Source organism: Boleophthalmus pectinirostris, unplaced genomic scaffold, assembly GCF_026225935.1.
Source record: "Boleophthalmus pectinirostris isolate CB_2022bp ecotype Guang Dong unplaced genomic scaffold, ASM2622593v1 HiC_scaffold_10, whole genome shotgun sequence".
Lineage (NCBI taxonomy): Eukaryota > Metazoa > Chordata > Actinopteri > Gobiiformes > Gobiidae > Boleophthalmus > Boleophthalmus pectinirostris.
The window spans coordinates 31,471,576-31,497,160 of record NW_026570971.1 but is presented as its reverse complement, the minus strand read 5'-3'; the positions used below and the strand labels follow the sequence as shown (position 1 = coordinate 31,497,160).

Genomic DNA, 25,585 nt, shown 5'->3' with positions numbered 1-25,585 from the left:
CAAGGTGGAACAGACTGTTTTCTGTATGAGAGAAGATGCAGAGTGTGTGTGTTAAACATGTGTGAATGAAACAAAACACAACTCCAGGTGTGTTTGTGATGAGGAAACAACATTATAGGGAAAGAGTCCAGTAGTGCAGAAAAGAAACATGTTTCTAAATAAAACAACACTTACCAAAAAGGCTTGGTTAAATCCAGTGTGGGTTGTCGTTAGATTCCCTCTCTCAGTGTGAATGACATGTATGACAGAGGTACAGTGTTGCAGGTGGCTCCTCGTCAGCTGACTCACTCCAGAGGTCAAAGTTCACCTGGAAATGTTCACTCTTAATGTTTCACTCGCACTCGTAAACTCCACACATCAGCACAAAAAAAGACTTTGGCCATTTTTAAGAATAGAACTGATCCGGGAGCAAACAGACGTGAATGAAGAGTTTAGAAATTGTACTTTTTTAGCAGCATACTTCTACTCTTGCATGAGTAAAAGTTGTGGGGATGGGTCAAATGCAGGTTTAGCCCAGAGACGCCGAAGAATGGGTCAAATGCAGGTTTAACACAGCGACACTGAAGAAAGAGTCAAATGCAGTTTTAATCCAGAGACAGTGAAGGATGGGTTAAATGCGACACTGAAAGGTGGGTTAAATGCAGTTTTAACCCAGAGACATTGAAGGATAGGTCAAATGCAGGATCCAGTCTCTTAAATTGACATTTATAGTTCACAAAAAAAAATACAGAAAAATACCAAACAGACAAAACTTCAGTTTAGAAACTTTAATAAAATACACTCCTCCTTAGATTTTCATCATTTTCACACACAATTTGAGATAATTTCTTTAAAATGAAATTCTTCTGTACAAGTTTCAATCATGAATAAATCTGTGCAGTTTGACAACGTTAAAATAAAATTAACATAAGAGTATAAGGTAGAGGTGACTGCATAAGAACATATGGCTTTTCTCTGAGCGATAAGGCACAAACATTTCAAATAATAATAATGATAATAGATTTGACAGGTGCTATTTTACACAAAACTGACTCTTTGGAGCTTTAAGTCCTGTTAGAATGTTTTTACCTCCTCAAAAACAAACCTGGAGTCGTGTTATGTTTCATGCACACATGTTGGAGTAATTCTTTATTATTAGTCTGTCTACATCTCCAAAGCTCAAAATGCTCTGTTCCAACTTGTGATCTCATGAAGCGGTAGTTTTCAAATTAACAGCTACTTTTACGTTTATCCAAATTATTCTAGTGAAGGTGTATGGCGTTTAAAAACACAGTGGAGCACTTAATGTATTACCTTTTCAGTTTGAGGAGAAGAACTCAGCCTAAATATGCAGGGTTTGTGTGTTAAACATGTGTGAAAGAAACAAAACACAACTCCAGGTCTGTTTGTGATGAGCAAACTATATTACAAAATAGATTCATATGGGCCCTTCAATTAAACATGGGGTCGTTATGGTAACAGCAGTCACTAATTGAAATGATTTGGAAATGTCTGAAACCAAGTGTCCAACTAAATGAGAAAACAATAATTCTGTACAATACATGAAAGAAAAAATAAAATACAGATGTTTTTTTTTTTTTTTTTTTTTTTTTGCATATTTGGAATCATTTGTAACAGCGCAAAGGTTTCACAACACAAACATGAAACAAAAGTGTAATTTGATCTAAAGGGAAAACTGAACAAGGAGCTGAACAAGTATAGTTTTAGTCCTGGTTCAGTCCTGGTTCAGTCCTGGTTCAGTCCTGGTTTAGTCCTGGTTTAGTCCTGGTTTAGTCCTGGTTTAGTCCTGGTCCAGTCCTGGTCCAGTCCTGGTCCAGTCCTGGTCCAGTCCTGGTCCAGTCCTGGTTCTATCCTCAGGGTGTGATTCCCATCATAAAACCAGCTTGTAAATCCACATTATAAACTTCAGATTATCAAACTTTATGGAGACATTTTTATCACAGAAATGTCTTAAAATCCACAGAGACTTTGGACTGAAACCAGAGGTAAGGATGTGATAAGCAAAGAGGAAATAATTTTATTTGCACTTTTTAATTATGTCAAATAAAAATTATCAGAGGAATATTGATTAATGACAGTGCCTGGTTCAAAGGTTTGGTGAATGCCACGTTTGAAATAATCCATCTAGACCGTTTAACCTGGACTAAACTTTGGTCTAAAAATTGGTCTAACCCTCAGTCTAAACCAGGACTAAACCGGGACTAAACCGGGACTAAACCGGGACTAAACCGGGACTGAACCGGGACTGAACCGGGACTGAACCGGGACTGAACCGGGACTGAACCAGGACTGAACCAGGACTGAACCAGGACTGAACCAGGATTAAACCTTTATAGTTCATAGTCAAATGGCAAGTGAGTAGTTTTACAAGCAGGAATAAACCTACCTATAAACTATGACTCAACCAGGACTGAAGAAGGACTAAACCAGGACTAAACCCGGACTAAACCCAGACTAAACCCAGACTAAACCCAGACTAAACCAGTTTTAGTCCAGTTCTTGTAGTTGCTGTGACGGTTAGGTTCTACTTAAACAGCGACTTTAGTTCTGTTTTCCATCCAAAATGTTCATGTTTGAGATAAAAGCTGCAGTTATGAAATCTGAGAGTCCAGTGGGTCCAAGACAGATCAATTTTTCATCTGTCTCTTATGTAACAGACTCTAGAGACACAAGACTAGATCAGGACTGAACCCGGACTGAACTCGGACTGAACCGGGACCGAACCAGGACCGGGAGACAAGAACATCAGTCATTTTAGAGGGATTTACGAACAGGAAGCACACAGAGGCCACCGAGGTTTGGATGAAGACGGGAGCATGTGGCCAAATACTTTCTGACAGTAAAATGTTTAGGACTGGAGGTAAAGAAGGGACCCTCTTTATGTAATCCAGATTTGTTCCTGGTTTAGTCTTGGTTAAATCCTATTATAATTCTGGTTTTGTCCTGGTTTAGTTCTGGTTTAGTCCTTGTGTTTACTTCTCAGTCCTAGGTGTGGCTGAAGACTCCCTCTTTGTTGCTTTGGAGGTTCTTGCAGTGAAATGGGAGTATCAGATGGTAGTTTAGTCTTGGTTTAGTCCTGGTTTAGACCTGGTGTTTACTTCTCAGTCCTCATTGTGGCTGTAGACACCCTCTCCGTTGCTCTGGTGGCTCTTGCGATGCGATGGGGGGATGAGATGAGTTGGCAGCTCCACGGGCAGCTCGTATCCCTCCAGTTTGACTTGGATCAGATGTTGCGCCAGAGCAAACTCCTCGTCATCCAGCATCCCGTCGTGGTCGCAGTCTGCCAGCTTCCAGATCTTTCCCAAGACCGTGTTGGGAAGTCTGGAGTTCATCATCTCCTTCTTGGCGTTGACTCCAGAGATCTTCCCGTTGACCGGCATGAGCGTGTAGAAGATCTCGTCATATCTGTGTTTGTCACGGGTCACGATCCAGTCCTCGTGGTCGGCTCCGGCGCTGATGCCCTCTCCGTACCCGTGACCGAAAGGACCGTCCTGGACACACACGAGACAGAAAGAGAGGGGGTCAGGTGGGGTTTAAAGGTGCATTGTGGAGGGTCCATTACCTGCTTGTTTCTATAGATATGTCATTGCTCTGCCTGGAATGTTCCACAGTGTGACATTAAACAGCTCTACCTTACATTTATTCAATTACAGGTAGTTTTATAGCCCAAGAATACCTAGAAAAACATATATTCTGGCTGTGAGCGGGGTTGCCTCTTCATAGATCTGACCTGTAACTTGGTCTGGTTTGGCCTCTATGATGATAGAATGGTTTAATGTTCCAGACAAAGCAATAACATTTCCATGGAGAAAAGCGTTTGACGGAACCTCCACCAGAAAAGTTACACAATGTACCTTTAAGGAACTGTACGCACAATTTTGAACATGTGTCCCCAGATACAAGATAAACATAGCTTTTACTGCAAACGCTGAAATATGCTGATTTTGCAGAATTTAAATCAAAAATCATTTTGTAGATTTTAACCATCCTATTGCTTCCTTAAGATATATTGGCATTGAACATGTGGAACTGCTCCTAGAGGTGGGAATCTTGAAATGCTCCTGTCAAAAAGAGAACAATTCTGGATTCACCAACTAGACTCTAGCTGCTCACGGACACAATGTGGAGTTTGATCTAAGATGTTTTTTGTAATATGGTCAAACTATTTCTGTATTTTATAGAATGTTTTTAATGTAAATATCTAAACAGTTTTTTCTTGTTGTAGAGTGGGCTGAACTCACTGGGTGACCTCACTTTAGGACCTCCCATTCATTGGAGGGTTATATGAGCACCTGGGCTGGCAACCATTTTGTGTGCTGTGGTCCAAAGTAAGAAAATATCTGATGAAAGCTTTTTTTGCCGAAACTTTATTTTGAAAATAAAAAAGCTTTTGGACATCGGCCATCTGAGTGTGCTATGTATTTTTTCACTTTTGTCTTGCTCCTTGCATTTGCACCTCTACAAGAATTTTGGTGTGCGTTTTGTTTCTTTTGCAGAATTGAACCTTACACCTGGTCAAATGTTTGCATGCTGTCCTGACTAACAGACGTGTTTCACTCTGTACCTGTGACCCCTCGAAGGCTCCGCCCTGCACCATGGCGGGCGGAACTTTAGACTCCTCCTCCCGGATCATCGCCATGAGAACAGCGATCTTCGACGCCAACATTTTATCGACCGACTCGATGAGTTTCATCTTTAGAGAAGGGAATTTACTGAAGTCGTAATGCTGCAACTGGTCCTAATGGAGAGGGAAGAGGAGAAAGAGAAAGAGGACAGGAAGAGAGAAGATGGCGAAGCGGATATGGGGAGGAAGAGGGAGAGAGACAGAGAGAGAGAGAAGAGGGGGAGAGAGGAACAGTAGAAGGAGGAGGGGGTAAGAGAGAGGGATACATTAGGATTAGGTCATAATAAAACAATGAAACAACAGACAGCATATTAGACCAAGATTTTTAGTGCTAAAAAATTACCAAAACAAAAAAACCAGACCAGGATCTTGGCTCACGTATGGTCCTCCTGATATGTTTAACCCAGAACTAAACCAGGACAGCACTAGGCGTAAATCAGATCTAAACAAGGACTTCACCATATATAAACCAGATGGAAACTAGGTCTAAACCAGGTCTAAACCAGGGCTAAACCATAATTCTCTCAGATCCAGTGTTGGGGACAGCACATCTGTCTCTGTAGTTTTGTTGGTTTTGGACAGAGGGCAGTTCTTGGTTTACAGACACCTGCAGAGAGAACAAACATCTGCAACATCTGGGCCTACATTTCCCCTCAGGACTGGGACTAGAGACCGGATCAGAGACCAGAGACCAGGCCAGGCCCAGACCAGAGACTGGACCAGAGGCCAGAGACTAGATACTGAACATTGTGTTGTATTTCATTTGGAACATGACTTTTGTTGTTTTAACATCCGGCCAGAATATTTCAGCTCCAAAACACAGAGAGAATAAATAAATATTATCTATATTATTTTGAAGGAAAGAAAAATATTCAACATCTGCAGCAAAGGCTGTGAAATTGCCTTGAATTGTTTTGAATATTTTTATATTATCTGGTCATTCTTTAGGTCAGTGGTTCCTGAACAGGGGAAACTCTGGGGCTCCCTGGGCCATGTGTGTTGTGATAACACTGAACACTACAATTTTTATGATAAACATCCCAAGAATATGAGTTAGATGAAAATAACTACACAAAGTTGATCTGGAAAGTGACATTTCATTGTCATTTTTGGTTATGTTTTGGCAATACTTTAGCTGACATTTTTGTCCTTTTTGTTCACAGTTCTGTATTTTTAGTACCTGCATCTTGGCCACATTGGGGAAGTCTCCGGGGCTGATGTGGTGCTCCCTCTGGAGGATGGTGTAAATCTCTGGAAGTCGCAAAATTAGCTCCTCCTTCTTTTTCTCACGTCCGAAAAGCGATGGCATTTCCTTCTTCAAGTAACTGATGATGTAAGCGTGCACCTACAGAGGGAGGCAGAGAGAAGCCATTGAGAGGGACAAATGAACAGACCTAATGAAATGTCCACAGTGGGGCTTTAACCCTGTTCTAATGTCATGTTCTTGTTAAAAACATCCCTGGAGCTGTTTTGTTTCATTCACACCTCAGTCATCCTGCTGATTTAGTCTGTCTTCCATCTGCACAGCTCACAACACTTTGTTACACCTTGTGATGTCATCAGGTGGTGCTCCTGTCTTTTTTAAAGCCCAATCCCTTTCACCAGACATGCTCAGATCACGTCTGTGCTCAGATGAGCTCCAATACAAAACTAAACAACTCTGACAAAAGTTATACTAGTACTTGTAAGCTTCAGGTGTCTTTAGTCATGCACAAGCAGCTGAATTCCTTGTGCCCTCTGCTGGCGTTTTGTAACATTAGCCTCATATAAATATACTGCAGGAAGAAACGTTTTCAAAATCCTGACCCTTCAGAGCAGAGGTCAGAGGTCACAGAGGCAGTTTAATTTCACAAAAAATGAAACAAGGAAAATACAGTTTGTTTTTTGAAAAAACAGAAGTGAGACTCAGGATTATAAAAGTCAGTTTATTCTCAGAGGTAATGAGTTTTAAAGAACAACAATAACAGGAGTAGACAGGAGTAAACAGGATAAAAGTAAAGGACTTGTTAAACCTGATCAAGTCCTGGTTCAGTCCAGCTGTAGTCTCGGTCTAAGTCTCTCTCGGTCTAAGTCTCTCTCGGTCTAAGTCTCTCTCGGTCTAAGTCTCTCTCGGTCTAAGTCTCTCTCGGTCTAAGTCTCTCTCGGTCTAAGTCTCTCTCGGTCTTAGTGTCTCTCGGTCTTAGTCTCGCTCGGTCTAAGTCTCGCTCGGTCTAAGTCTCGCTCGGTCTAAGTCTCGCTCGGTCTAAGTCTCGCTCGGTCTAAGTCTCGCTCGGTCTAAGTCTCGCTCGGTCTAAGTCTCGCTCGGTCTAAGTCTCGCTCGGTCTAAGTCTCGCTCGGTCTAAGTCTCGCTCGGTCTAAGTGTCTCTCTCGGTCTAAGTGTCTCTCGGTCTAAGTGTCTCTCGGTCTAAGTGTCTCTCGGTCTTAGTGTCTCTCGGTCTTAGTGTCTCTCGGTCTTAGTGTCTCTCGGTCTTAGTGTCTCTCGGTCTTAGTGTCTCTCGCTCGTCTAAGTCTCGCTCGGTCTAAGTCTCGCTCGGTCTAAGTCTCGCTCGGTCTAAGTCTCGCTCGGTCTAAGTGTCTCTCGGTGTAGTTCGAGTTGAGTTTGAAGTTATTTGTTCTAAAAGTGAGGACTATTGTTCTAATGTAGGACTATTGTCCACTCCTTAAATCCCAGTTTCAGTAAAAACATATTTTTAAGTTTCTTAACAGAACCCTTTAACCTCTGAGTGTTTTCATGGTCTCAATAAACACCAGTGAAACTGTCAGGCCCTCCATCTTCTCCTATCTCCTATTTCCTCTCCCCTGGCTTCCTCTCTCTTCCCCTCCTTGTCTCCTCTCCTCTTTCCTTGTCTCCGCTTTCCTCCTCTACTCTCTTCTGCTCTCTCCTTGTCTCCTTGCTTCCTCTTCTCCTCTCTCCTCCTTTCCTTGTCTCTGTTCTGTAAACACGTGTCCCTCAGAGTTGTATTATATTTGTAAGTATTTTAAGTGGACGTGGGTGCGGTTTTTGTTTGTCCTTAATGTCAAATGAGAATTGGCTCCAGTTTAGTCACGAGTCTGATCTGCAGAGTCTGTTCAGTCCTGGTTCAGCCCTGGTTCAGCCCTGGTTCAGTCTAGTCCTGGTTCAGACTGGTTCAGTCTGGTCCTGGTTCAATCCAGATTCAGTCCTGGTTCAGTCCTGGTTCAGCCCTGGTTCAGCCCCGGTTCAGCCCCGGTTCAGCCCCGGTTCAGCCCCGGTTCAGCCCCGGTTCAGCCCCGGTTCAGCCCCGGTTCAGCCCCGGTTCAGTCCCGGTTCAGCCCCGGTTCAGTCCTGGTTCAGTCTAGTCCTGGTTCAGTCCCGTTTCAATCCCAGTTCAATCCCAGTTCAGTCCTGGTTCAGTCTAGTCCTGGTTCAGTCCCGTTTCAATCCCAGTTCAGTCCTGGTTCTGGGAAGATACAGTTCTGTAATAAGAGACATGTGCTGGGTTTGTACAATATTTCATGTCTGTTCTGATCCCAGAGGAGCCCACAGGTCAGAGCTCATGATTTATAAAGGTTTAAGTGAGATTTTTTGCATTGTTTTTGTATTGTGTATTTTTTTTGTATTTTTTTTGTTTAAACACAGAAACCTGAATGAGTCTGATAAAGATTTTTGGACTATAACAACCCAGAACAGCACCACCTGATGACATCACCAAGTGTAACAGAGTATTATTAGGTGTGTGGAGGGAAACATGTGCAGCATTACAGAAACATGTGTGAATGAAAGAAAAAAACAACTGCAGTCAGGCTCTCTTAAAGGTGCACTATGTAACTTTTCGGTTAGGAGTCCATCTCCTGCTTGTTTCTATGGAGATGTCATTGCTCTGCTTCAAATGTTCCACAGTATTGCATTAAACAGCTCTACCTTACATTTATTCAATTACAAGTGGTTTTATTACTCAAAAATACCTAGAAAAACAGACATTCTGACTGAACCACACAAGTTGATCTGTGGAGAGGCAACACCGCTCAGTCTCCATGAAGATAGAAAGATTTAATGCCATACTGTGAAACATTCCAGACAAATGAATAACATCTCCATGGAGAAAAGCATTTGACGGAGCCTCCACCAGAAAATTTACACAAGGCACATTTAAGTCAGACTCACCTTGGCGAGTCGGGCTCTCTTGATCAGGTCGTTGAGTTTTCTCAGAGCTGCGTTTCGAGGTAAACCCTGAATGTCTCTGAACAGATCCTGACTCTCGGCTTCAAACAGACGTCTGGCACAAAACAACAAAAAAATGATATCAGTGAAATCGTTCAGTCAGATCTGCTCCTCTCCTCTTTGCCACAACCGCCCTGGGGCAGACCGGCACATATACACAGACGAAAAGGGAGTAAACATTGATGTATTTATCCTTCGTGAATATCCATCAGTAGTAGCGGTAACAGCAGATTAACTTGTACATGTGCAAATTTCTATATTGGTGGTTTTGTTCTGGAATGTGATGCCGTACTCTCAGATGGAGGGCAAGAGACAGTTTCTGTTGATTACTTCATGACAAAGTACAATTTAATCAAAAGGTAAATTCACAAATGTTTAACCTGAGCATTTCTATTACTGAATAGACCCAAGAACATAATTTTGGTTGCCCCCCATCTAGAGGAGGATCGTTTCTGTTGGGGTCTGAGTAGTTTAAAGAGCTCCTAACCGGTTTTGGTGGGTCTGAACAGGTCTAGACAAGGAACTGGTTTTGGAGGGGTCACTGGGTGGAAATCCTCTGGCAAATAGTCTATTGTGCACAATTGCGTATACATATGCAAACAAATAAATTCATAAAAATGTTGTGTAAGTAAAAATATAAAATCATTCATTTGGTATTATGACAAATACTGGTAAAATAAATCACAATTTCTTATTACTGTATTAATTTTCAGATTGTAGAATGTGATGATGCCAGACGGCGGCAAGAGACAGTTTCCTTTGTTTGTTATGAAGTATTCAAAAGGTAAATTCACGAATGTTTAACCTGATCATTTCTATTAGTGCTTAGATCCAAGAACATAATTTTAGCTGCCCCTCATCTTTTGCAATTAATATACTGCAACCCAGCAATTGGAATCGCTGTTTAACTGTCAGATTTGTTTATGGTTCATATCTGTGTAATTCCTGGGCCTATCCACATGAAACAAAAACTGGCACAAACTTGAACATCTTCTTCTCATCTTCTCAACACTAAAACTAGGATTGTTGTAAACTGAAATTACTTTAAGCCATGTGATTAGTATGAAGTTTGTGGCCAATCCCAAACCTATAATGAGAAGGTTCAACATTTGTGGAGCAGAAGTTTGGAGATTTCTTTCATAAACAGTGAATCTCCCACAGAGTTATATAGGCTCCTACCCTCTACCTTCGTAACGCTGTCAGTCAAACCTGTTGTTAACGCTAGCAACTGAAATTTAACAAAGCATTGCAATAATGATTTATTTAGTAATAAATAATAGTCCTACTGACCTGTTCTCTGTGTTCTGCAGAGGCTTGGCCCAGAACGAGCCCAGATAAACCCGCACCACCTCTGGAGTGTTGATCACTTTCCCCAGAGACCACATGAGGGCGCCATACACACGCATCAGCTGCTGAGTGTCCACCTGAGAGAGAAGAAGAACCAGGACTCAACCAGGACTCAACCAGGGTTAAATCAGGACTAAACAAGGACTAAACCAGGACAAAATCAGGGTTAAACCAGGACTAAACCAGGACTAAACCAGGGTTGAACTAGGAGGATATCAGTGCTAATTTAGGTCTAATTTGTGTCTTTTGTTGTGGTCTCAGACTCGTACCTGGTCGGCTTTGTTGAGCACCACTCGGATCTTATCGTCTTGACCTTTGAACGCTCGGATGGCCTCAGAAAACTCATCTGAAATGTCCAGTTTATGAGCATCAAACAGGAGGATGATTCTGTCCACACGCTCCCCGAACCACCGCAACACCTCCGCAAAGTCATAACCTGAAACAGAGAAAAGAGAAGGTCAGAGGAGCAGAGGAGGAGACGGGGAGAGGGGGAGAAGAAGTCAGATGTTGCAGAGGAGGATCAGAAGGTGCTCAGGAGGTCAGATGGTGCAGAGTTATTGATGGAGAGACTCTGATGTTATGTTCCTCTAAAACAAACAGGTCCTCCTGAAACCAGGAAGTGCCATTGTTCAAACCGCAGGCATTTCCTGTCAAACAGGAAGTGGAATATGTGAGGTCACTAGGAGCCAAAGAGGTTATGCAATAATCTGTGCCCAGTGAAAGGGACTACTCAGGGTTTAAACCAGGACTAAAACAGGACAGAACCAAGACTAAAGCAGGACTATGCCAAGACCAAAGCAGAACTAAAGTAGGACTAAACAAGAACAAAAAGCAGGACTGAACCCAGACTAAACAAGGACTGAAACAAGACCAAAGCAAAGCTGAAATAGGACTAAAAAGAGAACTAAAGCAGGACTAAACCAGAACTGAGTTAGGCTGAACCAAGGCATATACCAGGACCAAACAAGGACTCAACTAGAACTAACCTAGAACTCAACCAGGACTAAAACCAGGACTAAACTAGAAGTACCCTCGAACTAAACTAGAACTAAACCAGAACTAAACTAACCTAAATTAGAACTAAACCAGGACTAGCCCTCATCTATTAAATCCTGAGGCAGTTCATCTACAACAGGATGGAACCTTGTATTTTTATGTTAATGCGAGAATGCGTTTAAAATTCTTTGCATAGTTTTGAGTTTAGTTTTGCCCTCGGAGTTCCACTTTATTCTGAAATACTGGGGCAGACACTTATGATGGTTCCTTTTTGTGGTGAACAGTTAAACCACAAAAACACACACGGCCAAACTGCAGAAACAGGCTGAAACCACATCTGAGCACTTCCAAACCAAAACTCCCATCTCAGTCAGAACTGAACTGAACCTGCATCAGAAAAGGAACATCTACAAAACCAGGACTAAACCAGGACTTTACAAGGACTAAACCAGGACTAAACCAGGACTGAACCAGGACTAAACTAAGACTAAACCAAGACTAAACCAAGACTAAACCAAGACTAAACCAGGACTGAACCAGGATTTAACAAGGACTAAACCAGGACCAAATCAGGACTGAACCAGGTCTAAACAAGGACTAAACCAGAACTAAACACGGACTAAACCAGAACTAAACCAGGACTGAAACAGGACTAAACCAGGACTTAACAAGGATTTAATAAGGACTAAACCTGGACCAAATCAGGACTAAAACAGGACTAAACCAGGACTGAACTAGGATTAAACAAGGACTGAACCAGGACTAAACCAGGACTGAACAAGGACTGAACCAGGACTGAACCAGGACTGAACCAGGACTGAACAAGGACTAAACCAGAACTAAACAAGGACTAAAACAGGACTAAACCAGGACTAAACCGGGACTAAACCAGGACTGAACAATGATTAAACAAGGACTAAACCAGAACTAAAACAGGACTAAACCGGGACTAAACAATGATAAACAAGGACTAAACCAGGACTGAACCAAGACTAACCCAGGACTGAATCAGAAGGTAACAGGCTATCAGAAAGGTTACACAGTGCAGCTTTAAAAACACAGGGTATCTATTAATAATAAGAACTAAACCAGGTCAAAAGCAGGTACATAAATAGCTGAATTAGTGGTTGAGGAGAGTGGTGTGTGAGTGTGTATCGCGGTGATCACGGTGTGAGTCTGGAAGTCCCTGTCCTCTGAGTGTGAGCAAAACTGAGACTGAGAATTCACCAAAACAAAATGTTTGGTGTGAAAAATACTCTCCTCACATCCTCACTTATTGTTTCCTTATCTTCTGTCTCCTCGTCTCCTGGCTTCTCATCTCCTAGCTGCTCGGCTCCTGCATCCTTATCTCCTCTCTCCTCGTCTCTTTGTTTTCTTGCTCCTCATCTCTTTTCTACTCGTCTCCTTGTCTCCTTTCCTCGCTTCCTCTCTCCTTGTTTGTGAATGTGTAGTTCACTGTCTCTCTCTCATTGGAAACAGAGTGACAGTCATTTTTACTGTGAGTTTGTCAGACAGTAAAATGTTGTGAAGGAGTAGAGTCTGAGTTGTGTCTCATTCTTTGTATTTTGAATCCCCAAAAGTCAAATCCACAAATGTTTTTTTTTTCCTGATTGTTTTTATCAGTGACAAGGTCCTTTTCTCCCACTGCATTTATCCAACCACACCACAACATCTGGGAGGGCATCTGACACACCACAACATCTGGGAGGGCATCTGACACACCACAACATCTGCAGATTAACTAGAGACATTTATTTGACATGCCCCCAACCCAGACAAACACTACAGGGATATAGGAGAAAGGGAGGGCATCTGACACACAGGGATAAAGAGGGATGGGAAGGCGTCTGATACTTGATAGGACTTGTGAAGTAAAACAGGTCAGTGGGTCTCATGAATAAAACAGCGGCAGGTGCAGAGTAAGGTGACGCACGACAGGCCCCGCCCACAAAAAGGTGTATTATCAAAGGTTGAAGGTGAGAGATGAGCAGACAAGTCAAATCTGACACTTTTAATCTAGTGTGTTCATTCAAAATTCAAAAGAACAAGGGGAACATGTTTACCAGGACTAGATTAGGACTAAAACAGGGCAAAACAGGACTAAAACAGGACTAGATTAGGACTAAACAAGACTAAACCTGCACTGAACCAGGACTAGACTAAAACATGACTAAACCAGGACTGACCCAGGATAAGACTAACAAAAAGACTAAACAAGGGCTAAAACAAGAATAAACTAGGACTAAAATAGGACAGAACCAGGCCTGGACCAGGACTAAACCTGGACTATACTTGGACTGAACCAGGACTAGGCTAAAACATGAATTAACCAGAACTGAACCAGGATTAGATTAACACTAAAAAAGGACTACATCAGGGCTAAAACAAGAAAAAAAAACAAACAAGATAAGAACCTGGATTAGATTTATAAAAGAACAGAAATAAACCAGAACAAAACTAGGACAAATGAATATAGGTCAAAACTAGGATGAGATCGTGATTTTAACCAGAATTCATTGAACCAGATTAAGACTGAACTAGGACTGAACCAGAACCTGAATCCAAACTAAACCAGAACAACAGAACTAGGTCTAAACCCGGACTAAACCAGAATTACTTCAGACTAAACCAGAAGTAAACCAAGACTATACTCTGACTAAATCGGGACTAAACCGGGACTAAACCAGGACTAAATGGCCTCAGTACTCCCTTGTATTCTGTGCACTGTGGTTGTGTGACAGTGTAAGATGATCTGGTCTGGGTGTGGTCTGGAACTGGGACTCAGGATCAGGACCTGGATCTCAAACAGATTTAAAGGGGTTTTAAACTGTATCTGTGTGTGCCATTCAAGAGGACTGATCCAGAGGCTAGATTCACTCTTTTGTCTTGTCTCATATTTAGAGTAAAACAAGCACTAAACCAGGACTAAATACTTTTTTGCAGACAGCAGAACTATCATTGCAGACATCGCATCATTTGCATATCTGTAAATATGGGTTTCCTAACACAGCACTTTAAATTCTGCAGGTCAGAAAAGTGCAAAATCAACATATACAAAAGATTTAAATCTCTATATTTGATGAAGAATATAAAAAAAAAAGTAAAATGATTCCATTAAAGTTTCATGGTAAAGTCCCAGGTTTAGTTCCTGTTCTAGCTCCGGTTTAGTCACAGATTTAGTCACAGGTTTAGTCCTGACTTTGTCCTGACTTTGTCCTGACTTTGTCCTGACTTTGTCCTGACTTTGTCCTGACTTTGTCCTGACTTTGTCCTGACTTTGTCCTGACTTTGTCCCTGGGTTAGTCCCACGTTTATTCTCAAATTTAGTTCCTGGTCTAGCTCTGTTTTAGTCCTGGTTTAGTCCTGATTTAGTCTTTGTTTTAGTCCTGGTTTAATCTTGAGTTTGTCCCTGTTTAGTCCCGGTTTAGTCTGTTTCAGTCCTGGTTTAGTCCCTGTTTTAGTCCTGGTTTAGTCCTGTTTTAGTCCTGGTTTAGTCCCTGTTTTAGTCCTGGTTTAGTCCCTGTTTTAGTCCTGGTTTAGTCCCTGTTTTAGTCCTGGTTTAGTCCCTGTTTAGTCCTGGTTTAGTCCCTGTTTTAGTCCTGGTTTAGTCCCTGTTTTAGTCCTGGTTTAGTCCCTGTTTTAGTCCTGGTTTAGTCCTTGTTTTAATCCTGGTTTAGTCCCTGTTTTAATCCTGGTTTAGACCCTGTTTTAGTTTTTTTATAATCTTGAGTTAGTCCCTGTTTTAGTCCTGGTTTAGTCCCTGTTTTAGTCCTGGTTTAGTCCCTGTTTTAGTCCTGGTTTAGTCCCTGTTTTAGTCCTGGTTTAGTCCTTGTTTTAATCCTGGTTTAGTCCCTGTTTTAATCCTGGTTTAGACCCTGTTTTAGTTTTTTTATAATCTTGAGTTAGTCCCTGTTTTAGTCCTGGTTTAGTCCCTGTTTTAGTCCTGGTTTAGTCCTTGTTTTAATCCTGGTTTAGTCCCTGTTTTAATCCTGGTTTAGTCCCTGTTTTAGTTTTTGTATAATCTTGAGTTAGTCCCTGTTTTAGTCCTGGTTTAGTCCGTTTCAGTCCTGGTTTAGTCCCTGCTTTAGTCTTGGTTTAATCCTGTGATCCTGGTACAGTATGATTGTTTACTGAGGGAGGATCCTGGTGTCAACATAAAGGCTTTACAGTCAACAGCCCTGAACTTCACAGCAGACCTGCCCCGGGACAGGGCCTATAGAACTCAGTGGGAAAGAACAGTGATGCAAGGGCCTGTATAACTCTACAGGAGAGCTACCTTTTTTAACATAATGTCCAAACTTCCGATCCCCAAATGCTGAACCTTCTCATTTTTGTTTCAGATTGGCTCCACAGACATGCCATCTTAATCTTAAAGTGCTTTCAACTGAAAACAATCACATCTCTGGGGTTGAATAATGGCACCACTTTCTGAAGCCATTGTGAAAACAGAGAGACGTTGTACTAATGGAAAGAAAGGGCTATTTCTAACACCGGAAAAGTCTGAATTTAATATGGATATTTGTACAGTTAATGAATGATTGGTTTGGAATTTATGTTTGTTCATGTTTCAGCATTCTCTGGGGGTGGGCTGTTGCTTACTGTAAGCACTGCTCTGTCTGAAGCTCTGTTAAACTTTACTCTGTGCTTTAATTTAACACAATCTGACTAGACAAAACAACAAGTCGGAACTACAGGTCAGGTGATTTGAGCTGGCCACTCTCCTGTTTTTGTTGAACACCAAAACTGGACCACAAATGCTTATATTGATCACAGGTTCCTGAAAAATGTGTTGTTTAAATCCATTTTGAATTTTTTCTTGAGTTTAAAATTATATTTGTCAGTGTTTCCTAATGTGTGTATTGTGTCACCATGGTAGCTGCTGAACATTCCTCCATAGACATACATCTAAACCCCTCCCCAGAACAGCCTATTCACATGAAATAGTGGTAAAAAATGTATGGATTTGTGGAACCAGGCTCTATATAAATTCCAAAAATTCCATACAAAGTTCCACATTTGTGTATTTTCTGTTTAGATTCCCCCTTCGCAGAGCGTAACACAGGCCCTGCCCTCTAAATGAAACTGTAGAACATTATGATTTGGTTGGTCCAGTTTTCCTCTGAGTTTTCTGGACTTTAAATGCACGTGTGACTCATTCTGGCCCAGAGTCTGGTTTTGATCCTCCTCTGGGCCTAGTCCTATGGACCCACCCTCCTCACTACGTTTCCCATGATGCAACAGCTCCAAACTCACTGACCTTTGAAGATGACATCACCAACATCAACACAGCAGGAGCAGTCAGGGATTCAAGACAGGACTGGACCACGACTGAACCAGGACTACACTAGGAATGAACCAGGACTGAACCAGGAACTGAATCAGGAGTTAAACTAGACTCAAAACTTGGCTTAGTCTGAGTGTATGAGTATGGAGGCGTTTTCCTGGTAGAGGAACTCCTCTTTTTAATTAGTACTTTCAGTGCACCAGACAGATCTCAGCCAGTGCCGTTTACCTCCTGCCCTGGTCCCAAAGAGGTCTGAACCCAGACTAAACCAGGACTAAAGCGGGAATAAACCAGCACTAACCAGGGACGAGACTAAACTAGGACTAAACCAAGATTAAACCAAAACTAAACCAGGACTAAACCATTATACTGAGTGCGTGTCAGACCTTTGTATTTGAGGCACATTTTTTAGTTATTGAATTGTTGTTGACTCAGCTGAACCTCTCGGTCCCTCCCTCTGTAGCAGAGCACCAGGACTTGGAACCAGACCAGGATCTGGTTATGAACCTGGACTATGGCCCATCTGGACCAGGTCTGGTTTGGGACCGGTTCTTGGTCTGAGCTGTTCCAGATGGAGACACACCCCTCAGTCACTTACTCTGCTGCAAACTGTGACCAACATGACAAGACTAAACCAGGACTATGCCAGGACTAAGTCAGGACTAAGTCAGGACTAAAAGTCAAATCATCAAATGTTTTTGTCCCCTGGTCATTTCTATCAGTGACAAGGTCCATTCTCCCATTGTATGTATCCAACCACACCAAAACATCTACATATTAAAGCTGCACTATGTAACTTTTATGGTGGAGGGCCCATTACCTGCATGTCAGTTCAATTATTTCTTCTTTCATTTATACACTTACTGGTGTTTTTATTGCTGAAAACACATAGTGCATAGGGCACACTCTTCACACGTGCATGCTCCTGTCACGTGCACAATCCGGACGTGTCTCTGAGCGTCTCCATCTCGTCCCTCATTTCCTGTTTGTCTCCTTGTGTTTCCTGTCCAGTTAATCATAGTCCAAAACCAGATCTGAAACTAAGACTTCCCCAAAAAATAAATCAGGACTAAACCAGGTCTAGATGAGGACTAAAGCCAGTCTCAGGTCTACATGCATTAGTATCATACATTACAGTGGTGGTAAAAGTCCGAGTCGAGTCTGGGCGCGTTTTGTGCTGACTGAGGGGAGCGCCGCACGTTTGAGTTTACATAACACAGGATCAGAGAGTCACTAAACCTGAGGCAGAAGAGTATGGGGGAACATGTGAGGAGAAGTGATCCAAGGTTTGGTTAAAGCAGACATTTTATGTTTGTGTGTGTTCTAAAGGTATAATCTATGACCTGTGGATCATTATCGTTATCATTTTAAATCTTAATATTCATCTAAAATGACTTTATAAAAAACAAATCCGCATTAGAAAACTGTTTTGTCCAGTGGGGGCTGACGTCGTCGAAACGTCATCACAACAAAGGCCGTATGATGTCGGCCAAAGCTGTGGATAGCTGCACATCACACTAGCAAACAGAGGATTTTTTTTTTTTTATGTGTATCAAAATTATTATGCGACACTGCTAAATCCTGCATGAATCACCGATTCAGAGAATAAAACTGAACAAGGAACTGCATACACCACTGTGGGTGGTGAATGATCGGAACAACGACATCTTGAATACAAGAGACTAAAGATTACTCAAGCATGCTCAGTCAATGAGAAGGAAGGAACTATAACATGATTCAAAGTCGATTTTGCAGAATAGGCCTCATTTTGATAAACTATTTGTTCATCACAAATTAAGTCTCTGCTTATGATTTACTGAAAGACTATCAAAAGTGTTGTTATTATGAGTGTTAGTGCCTGTTTTATTCTAACAGTGACAGTGACATTCTAACCTCTGATGTGATAATAATAGTGTGTCCTGACCTCTGCTGATTCTCTGTTTCTCTCCTGACAAGATCCCTGGAGTGTCGATGATGCTGATGCTCTGAAGCACCTGGTTGTTCATCTGAGAGCAGATAAACCTGGAACACACAACAACAATGTTATTAGAATACAACAAAAGTATTAGTCAGTCTCCTCTGCTCCTCTGATCATCTCCTCTGTCCCTCTGCTGTTCTGACCCTCTGCAAAAATATCATAATATCAATATATCATATTGTCAAATGTAATGATACAGTATCGATATGGTGGGTGTATCACTATATCGCCATTATTGATATATTTTACTACACTACTTTGTTTCAGCTACAGTTTTGTTGCTTGTTTAGAGGAAGAAAACTCACAACATATTTGACATTTTCACTGTTTTGATGATTAAAATGTTTGTGTTTCATATTAACATTGTGCAAAAGGTGGTTTAACAAAGACTTTTAGCATCACAGTCATCATTTAGCCATTGTATCGAATCAATCTGAAATATTTTGCATCGAATGGAAAGTGAACTGTACCGAGGTACGCATCGTATCGTGGCCTATCTGTCGAGGTATTTATCGTATCGGCAACTTCTTAAAGATACCCAGCTTTATTCTCCTTTGACCCTCTGACCCTCTCCTCCTGTGACCCTCTCCTCTGCTCTCTTGTCTCTTATGTAACAGAAAAACGTGAGGAGACATTTTGTTTGTGTTCGACTCTTCACTGTCAGCCACTTCCTCCATCAACAGGAAGTGCCCTCCAACCTCAGCTGCCATGTTTAAATTTAAAATCTCGGAGTTTCCTGTTTCAGAAATACCTCGAGGAAAACTCTCAAACACTTGGACACTCGGACGCAGGGTGGAGACGGGGAACTCAAGTGTTTGTAGAGCACAGAGGGAACCTTCGACATGTGCTGTGTTTCCGGGGGAAGTTCAGAGTGCGTCACACCTGTCACTCTAGGACAACACGTTTTTCTCACCGATTTATGAAACGAAACTAAATTTAACCAGGAGTAAAGCTAAGGTCAACAACAACACTCATATATCCCTGTGTGCCAGATGCCCACCCTGTATGCTGGACGCCCTCCCTGTACTCCGGATGCCCTCCCTGTGTCTCCATGGAGTCTTATTCTGAGTAAAAGCTGCCATGCCTGTAGTTTAGACTTCTACAAACGTGTTCAAGATTTCATTCTCTCTCAGACGCCCTCCCCTCCTTCTGTAGTGTGTCAGATGCCCTCCCTCCTATCAGACCTGTTTAAAAAGGAGTTTCCGAAGGCGTTGAGTTTCCTGAAGGGTTTCTTGGGGTCAACAACCAGGGCGTTGCCAGGGACGACCCCCTCGTTCTCTCCGTACATCACAGCGATAAAACCATCGGTGGTCGGCTCCGGTCCAATCCTCATCCCAGGGAAGTCCTGTTCCAGAAGGTACCTGAGGAGAGAGGTAGGGTTGTCATCAGATACTAATCAATACTAAAACTAGTATCGAAACTGGATACTCATTTAAGCAGGTATCGATACTAAAAAAAGTCACATTCACAGGACAAAAATGAACATTTCCTGAAACTTTAGCATGATCTTGAACTGTATCAGAAAAGTATAAGAGCACATTGACTAGTATACACCCATGGACCATTATGGAACAGACCTGCACCACTGAGGGATTACACAGATGTAAGGCCACATGGGAATAGAAAAGAAGTACTATTATCCTTGAAAATTACACTCTGTTGTCTAAAGAAAGTGTTTTTATTATGATAAAAAATCAAGTTTGAAATGTTAGTATCCTGATAACGCAGGGAGACAGGACGAGAGACACTGTATGTATAACCAGAATTTAGGTCTGATAAAGGCTGGGCAGCTGCCCTTGGACAGACTGCATGAAGTGAGGCTGCCAATCTGTGCCCCTCCCACCACCAACAATCACACACACACACACCACACAGGTGAGGTGGGTGAAATGTCTTGCACAAGTATGCACTGGTTAGATCTGAGATTGCACCTTTGACCTTTGGTTTATAAGAAGACTTCCATTTGAGACACTTTTAAAGAGTTTTTACTTGTCTTGTCTTATTTTACAAGCGCCTGAGGTAAAAGAAATGCAGCTCAAGAAGAAAAAGTGTGTGTGTTTCCCACAATGTAACACAATATGAAACAATTATGTCTTTCATGTTCATCCATCTCTCCCTTGACCCTCGCGACCCACATGCGACCTCTGACCTCTGCCTTTGTTCTGAGAATCGTGAGGAAAGTGTGAAATATGGAGGAAGGAAGTGCCTGGTGCTCATTTCCTGTTGAAGTTGAACTTCAGAAAGAACATGGCAGCCATGTTTGTTTGTCCTGACGCCCGGGAACAAAACACGAGACTGATATGAGCGACTAGAGAACAGACTGGGTCCAAGACCAGGCCAAGACCAGGACTATAACCAGACTAAAACAAAAAGAGAACAAAACAGTAATATGACAACCAGGGATTAGACCAAGACCAAGACTGTAGCCAGACTAAAACTTAACAAGAACAAAACACAAAAGTAATGTGTGCACCCGGAAACAAGATCTAATGTTATGAAATGCTCAGCAGTGATTAAATGTCCCACAGTGGGGCTTTAATCCTGAAACTGGGAGAGACATTTGGTGAACAGTCCTAGCCCAGAGCTGAAACCACAACTCTGAGTTGGAAAGAACACCGCCTTAAATGGAACCACTTTATAACTATACATGTCTGCTGCTGTGTACTGTTTGCATCCAAATATAAAGCCTTTTACGGTTTGAGACAAAGTGCACTGTTAGCATGCTAGTTGTTGCTCTGGTCTCTGAGAGTTGTGAAAAGTGCTTATACTATAATATGGAGTCCAAAAGAGAGATCAAAAACTTCTCCTTCTGTTGTGCAAAAGTGAATCTACGTTAAATCCACTTTCACTTCTACATTTAGGGCTAACTTCTGCAAAAAGCATCTGTTCAGTAATCTGCTTTACAGATATGTTCTAGTCCTGGTTTAAAGATACGGTCTAGTCCTGGTTTAAAGATACGGTCTAGTCCTGGTTTAAAGATACGGTCTAGTCCTGGTTTAAAGATGTGGTTTAGTCCTGGTTTAAAGATATGGTCTAGTCCTGGTTTAAAGATACGGTCTAGTCCTGGTTTAAAGATGTGGTTTAGTCCTGGTTTAAAGATATGGTCTAGTCCTGGTTTAAAGATATGGTCTAGTCCTGGTTTAAAGATGTGGTTTAGTCCTGATCAAGCCCTGGATAAGGACTGATTTAGACCTGGTATCATCCTGGTTTAGACCAGGTCCAGTCCTGGTCTAGTCCTGGTTTAGACCTAAACTTTGTGTAGCAAGAAGGATTCTTGTGATATCTGTGAGGCAAAGATGAAGCACTTGTGGAGGAAAGATGTGCTTTTCTCTTAAATTTGAGTATTTATTTAAATGTCCTGACCGCTTTTCGGGAGAGCCTTCCCAGACTGATCATGTGCACAACTCAATTCAAAGCTTAGTTTTGTCCTGGTTTAGACCTGGTTCAGCTCTACTTTAGACCTGGTTCAGTCCTGCTTCAGTTCTGGTTTAGACCTGGTTGAGACGTGTTTCAGTTCTAGTTTAGACCTGGTTCAGACATGTTTCAGTTCTAGTTTAGACCTGGTTCAGATGTGTTTCAGTTCTAGTTTAGACCTGGTTCAGATGTGTTTCAGTTCTAGTTTAGACCTGGTTCAGATGTGTTTCAGTTCTAGTTTAGACCTGGTTCAGATGTGTTTCAGTTCTAGTTTAGACCTGGTTCAGACATGTTTCAGATCTGGTTCAGTCCTGGTTCAGTGCTGTTCAAATCCTGGTTTAGACCTGATTCAGTCCTGGTTTAGACCTGAATAAGATCTGGTTTATCCTGGTTCAGTCCTGGTTTAGTCATGGTGCATATTTCGGGGCAGTTTGTCGGTTACTGGGGCAAATAGCTGTGAGATTTTAGTGGGATCTGGACTAAAGGTCGTTCCTTAACCCCCTGAAAGAGAGAGACGAGAGGAAGAGGGGGAGAGGGGGAGAAACGGGGGAAAAGCAAGGGGATAAGAGAGGTGAGAGAGAAGAGAGAGAAAGATGGAGGGAGAGGAGAGGAAAGAAAGAGAAATCAAGGGAGAAAAGAGAGGGAGGGAGAGAGGAGAAAGGGAGTGATAGAGAGGGGGAGAGAGAGTACATGGATGTAGGGGATTTAGTGAAGTGTGCACAACTGAACATGTGATAAACTCCAGACCCAGAGTTTGCCCTAAACCAGGACTAAACCAGGACTAAATCAGGATTAAACCAGATCTAGACCAGGACTCTGACCCAGACTCAACAGTGGATCTCTCAGGGAACAGTCTATAAAATGAAAGGGACATTTTAAATCTGTAACTTTATATTGAAATTGATTGAAAAAATAGAATACATATTATATTACATCACCCACTCACACCTACACTGGGGGAGGAGGGAGTACCTTGCTCAGGGACACAGTAAGGAATGGAAGGAGCAGGAATTGAACCACCAGCTTTTAGGTTAGAGATTATTTAAACTCAAGCAATATCATAAAACAAATGTATTTCTTCTCATGTGGGCTCCACAAACAGATCCAGGAAAGATCAGCACATGTATATCAGTGTAATAACAAGATAGAGACCTGCAGACCAAGTCCTAAACCAGGTCCAAATCCAGACCAGGATTAGACCAGACCCAGGACCGGACCATTTGAGGTTTATCAGCGTCTAACTCTGATAACACTGTAATAACATTGCGGCTACGCTAATATTAGAACTGCTCTAAGCATGACTTTTAAAATAAAATACAACTGACTTTAAACCAGATGCCCTGGAATGTTTAAGATCTGGTTTAGTCCTCGTCCAGTCCTGGTTGAGTTCTTCTTCAATCTGGTTAAATCATGTTTCATTTTTGGTTGGCTTCTGCATCATCCCTGGTTTAGTCCTGGTTCAGTTCTGGTTCAGTCCAGAACCAGAACCAGCTCAGTCCCGGTTCAGTCCAGGTCCAGACCCAGTTCAGTCCTGGCTCAGTCATGGTTTGGTGTTGGTTTGGTTTTGGTTTTCTCTAGGTCCAGTCCTGGTCCAGTCCTGGTCCAGTCCTGGTCTAGTCCTGGTCTAGTCCTGGTCCAGTCCTGGTCTAGTCCTGGTCTAGTCTTGGCTCAGTCCTACTTTGGTCCTGCTTTGGTCCTGGATTGTTAATCCTTGTTCCACCTCAGTTCGCTGACTCATACTAATAAAGTCTTTTGTAATCACATTTGTCATGACATGTGACGGTTAGAGGATTCAGATGTCTCCATGACGATTGACAAATATATTTTATTTCTCAATAGCTGTTCTTTATATTTCAGGTTCTACCTTTTGTGCACAGATGTGTTTTCATAATCACACGTGGGAAAAGGGAAGGTGCATGAAGCTGCTGCTGCTGCTGCTCTGGGCATTGCCTCATGTTTTCTGTCAAAATTATGATCAACGTCTCCCTTTAAAGACTCATTTTACACTGTTTCACTGTTTTCTAATCTCTACTATGTTTTTTCCTTCTCACAAACACACCCGGAGTTGTGTTTTGTTTCATTCACACATGTTTAACTGCATATATAGGGTGACTTCTTCTCTCAAAGAGAAAACACTCTGTTCCACTTTGTGATGTCATGTGGTAATACAGGAAGAGTTTTTACACTCCATGCACCTTCACTAGAATCATGTGGGTAATTTCAGCCCTGGAATTGCCAATCTCTACTGAAATAAAGGTAAAAGGTAGTTGTTAACTTGACAACTACCACTTCATGACATCACAATGTGGAACAGAGCATTCTGAGCTTTGTTTATGTAGACAAACTAATAATAGTGGTTATTGAAAGTATTTTAAACCCTTTTTACAGATAAATACAGGAGGAATAAACCAGGATTTAACCAGGCCTAAACAAGGAATAAACCCAAGCAAAACCAGATCTAAAGCAGGTCTAGAACAAATTAACACTGAACTAAACCAGGACTACACCAAGGCTAAACCGAGTATAAACCAGGACTTAATCAGAACTTAACCAGGAATGAGAGAACTATTGACTAAAGTAGGACAAAACCAGCCTCCAACCTGTCCTGGTGGGATTAGGGATAAGCATAGTCAAGGCTAAACCAGGACTAAACCAGGACTAAACCAGGACTAAACCAGGACTAAACCAGGACTAAACCAGGATTAAATCAGGACTAAACCAGGACTAAACAAGAACTAAACCAGGACTAAACAAGAACTAAACCAGGACTAAACCATGACCGAACCATGACTGAACCAGGTCTGGGAAAATTTAGCATAGGTCTATTTTAAAACAGTGACAGTTATTCCGGATCTTTCCGCGTCGTCACCACGGTTACGCAGCGTTTCCTCTCCCCGCCTGTCCCCACGCGCTGCCACTGCTCCCGGTTCTCTCCCGGTTCTCTCCCGGTTCGCTCGTGCTCCAGGGCGTGTCCGCGCCGCTCCGCACCCACCTGATGAACGTGGTCTTCCCGGTGGAGTACTGGCCCACGAGCAGCACCATGGGTTTGCTCTGGAAGTCGGCGGCCTCGAGCGCAGGTGAGTGGAAGTCATGGAACAGGTACGTCTCCTCCAGCGGCAGCAGCTTCTTGGTGTAGAGCGTCTGCAGCCCCTCCGTCACGGTCGCGTACATCTCTCCTTCCTTGTTGCGCCCTCCCTGCTCCTGTTTGACCCAACTGAACATGTCTGCGGCTGGTAGTGGCTGCAAAACGCCAAAAGCTCCAAAAAAAAAGTCCACTAATCTGACTTCTGCTTTCTCCGCGGTTCCTCTTTCCCTGCGGTGCGTCACAGGAGCGCGGAGAGAGGAGAGGACAGAGGAGACGAGAGGAGAGGAGAGGAGTGAGGACCGAGGAGAGGCGAGGAGACACTGGGACCTCTGTGCACGAGCCCGGGCACCGTGCACGCGCAGCAGGAGGGTGGTACCTGCGCTCACGTGACGGCTACACCTCAGCGCGTGCGTTATTTATAGCAGCGGTGCGGGCGCGGGTCTGTTCCTTGTCTGAGACCCGTGATCTGAGCGCTCCGGTTTTCCTGTTTGTTCGGATCACAGACGCGCGCGTTACGTAACACAATCAGGTTATGGCACAAGAATATTTATGATGATGTCGTAAAGTTTGGCTTTTATTGGATCAGTGCCGCCCTTGCGCCTGCATCCGTTTGTGTGCAAATAATTACGCAGTTATTGCACATGACTGAACTCAATAAACACAGCAAAACAGGCATC

The 25,585-nt window shown here is 42.5% G+C and overlaps 1 protein-coding gene across 1 annotated transcript; it reads right to left on the bottom strand.

Annotated features, from left to right (window-relative positions):
• Positions 1-752: 752 nt before the first annotated feature.
• Positions 753-25,376, bottom strand: ehd4 (EH-domain containing 4). The gene is made up of 9 exons (XM_020916942.2): positions 24,816-25,376; positions 19,594-19,770; positions 18,356-18,453; positions 10,421-10,587; positions 10,095-10,228; positions 8,748-8,859; positions 5,805-5,969; positions 4,565-4,738; positions 753-3,491 (listed from the first exon to the last, which is right to left on the bottom strand). Exons 1-9 carry the CDS (start codon positions 25,043-25,045, stop codon positions 3,102-3,104), a joined length of 1,647 nt encoding a protein of 548 aa, XP_020772601.1. The 5' UTR covers positions 25,046-25,376; the 3' UTR covers positions 753-3,101.
• Positions 25,377-25,585: the final 209 nt, after the last annotated feature.

Excerpts from the sequence above, each read along its gene's own strand:
- ehd4 (XM_020916942.2), bottom strand. The coding sequence starts at position 25,045 with ATGTTCAGTTGGGTCAAACAGGAGCAGGGAGGGCGCAACAAGGAAGGA. Across the intron at positions 19,771-24,815 it reads GGGAAGACCACGTTCATCAG|GTACCTTCTGGAACAGGACT; the intron begins GTGGGTGCGGAG and ends CTCTCTCCTCAG. Across the intron at positions 10,588-18,355 it reads GAAACAGAGAATCAGCAGAG|GTTATGACTTTGCGGAGGTG; the intron begins GTCAGGACACAC and ends TCTCTGTTTCAG.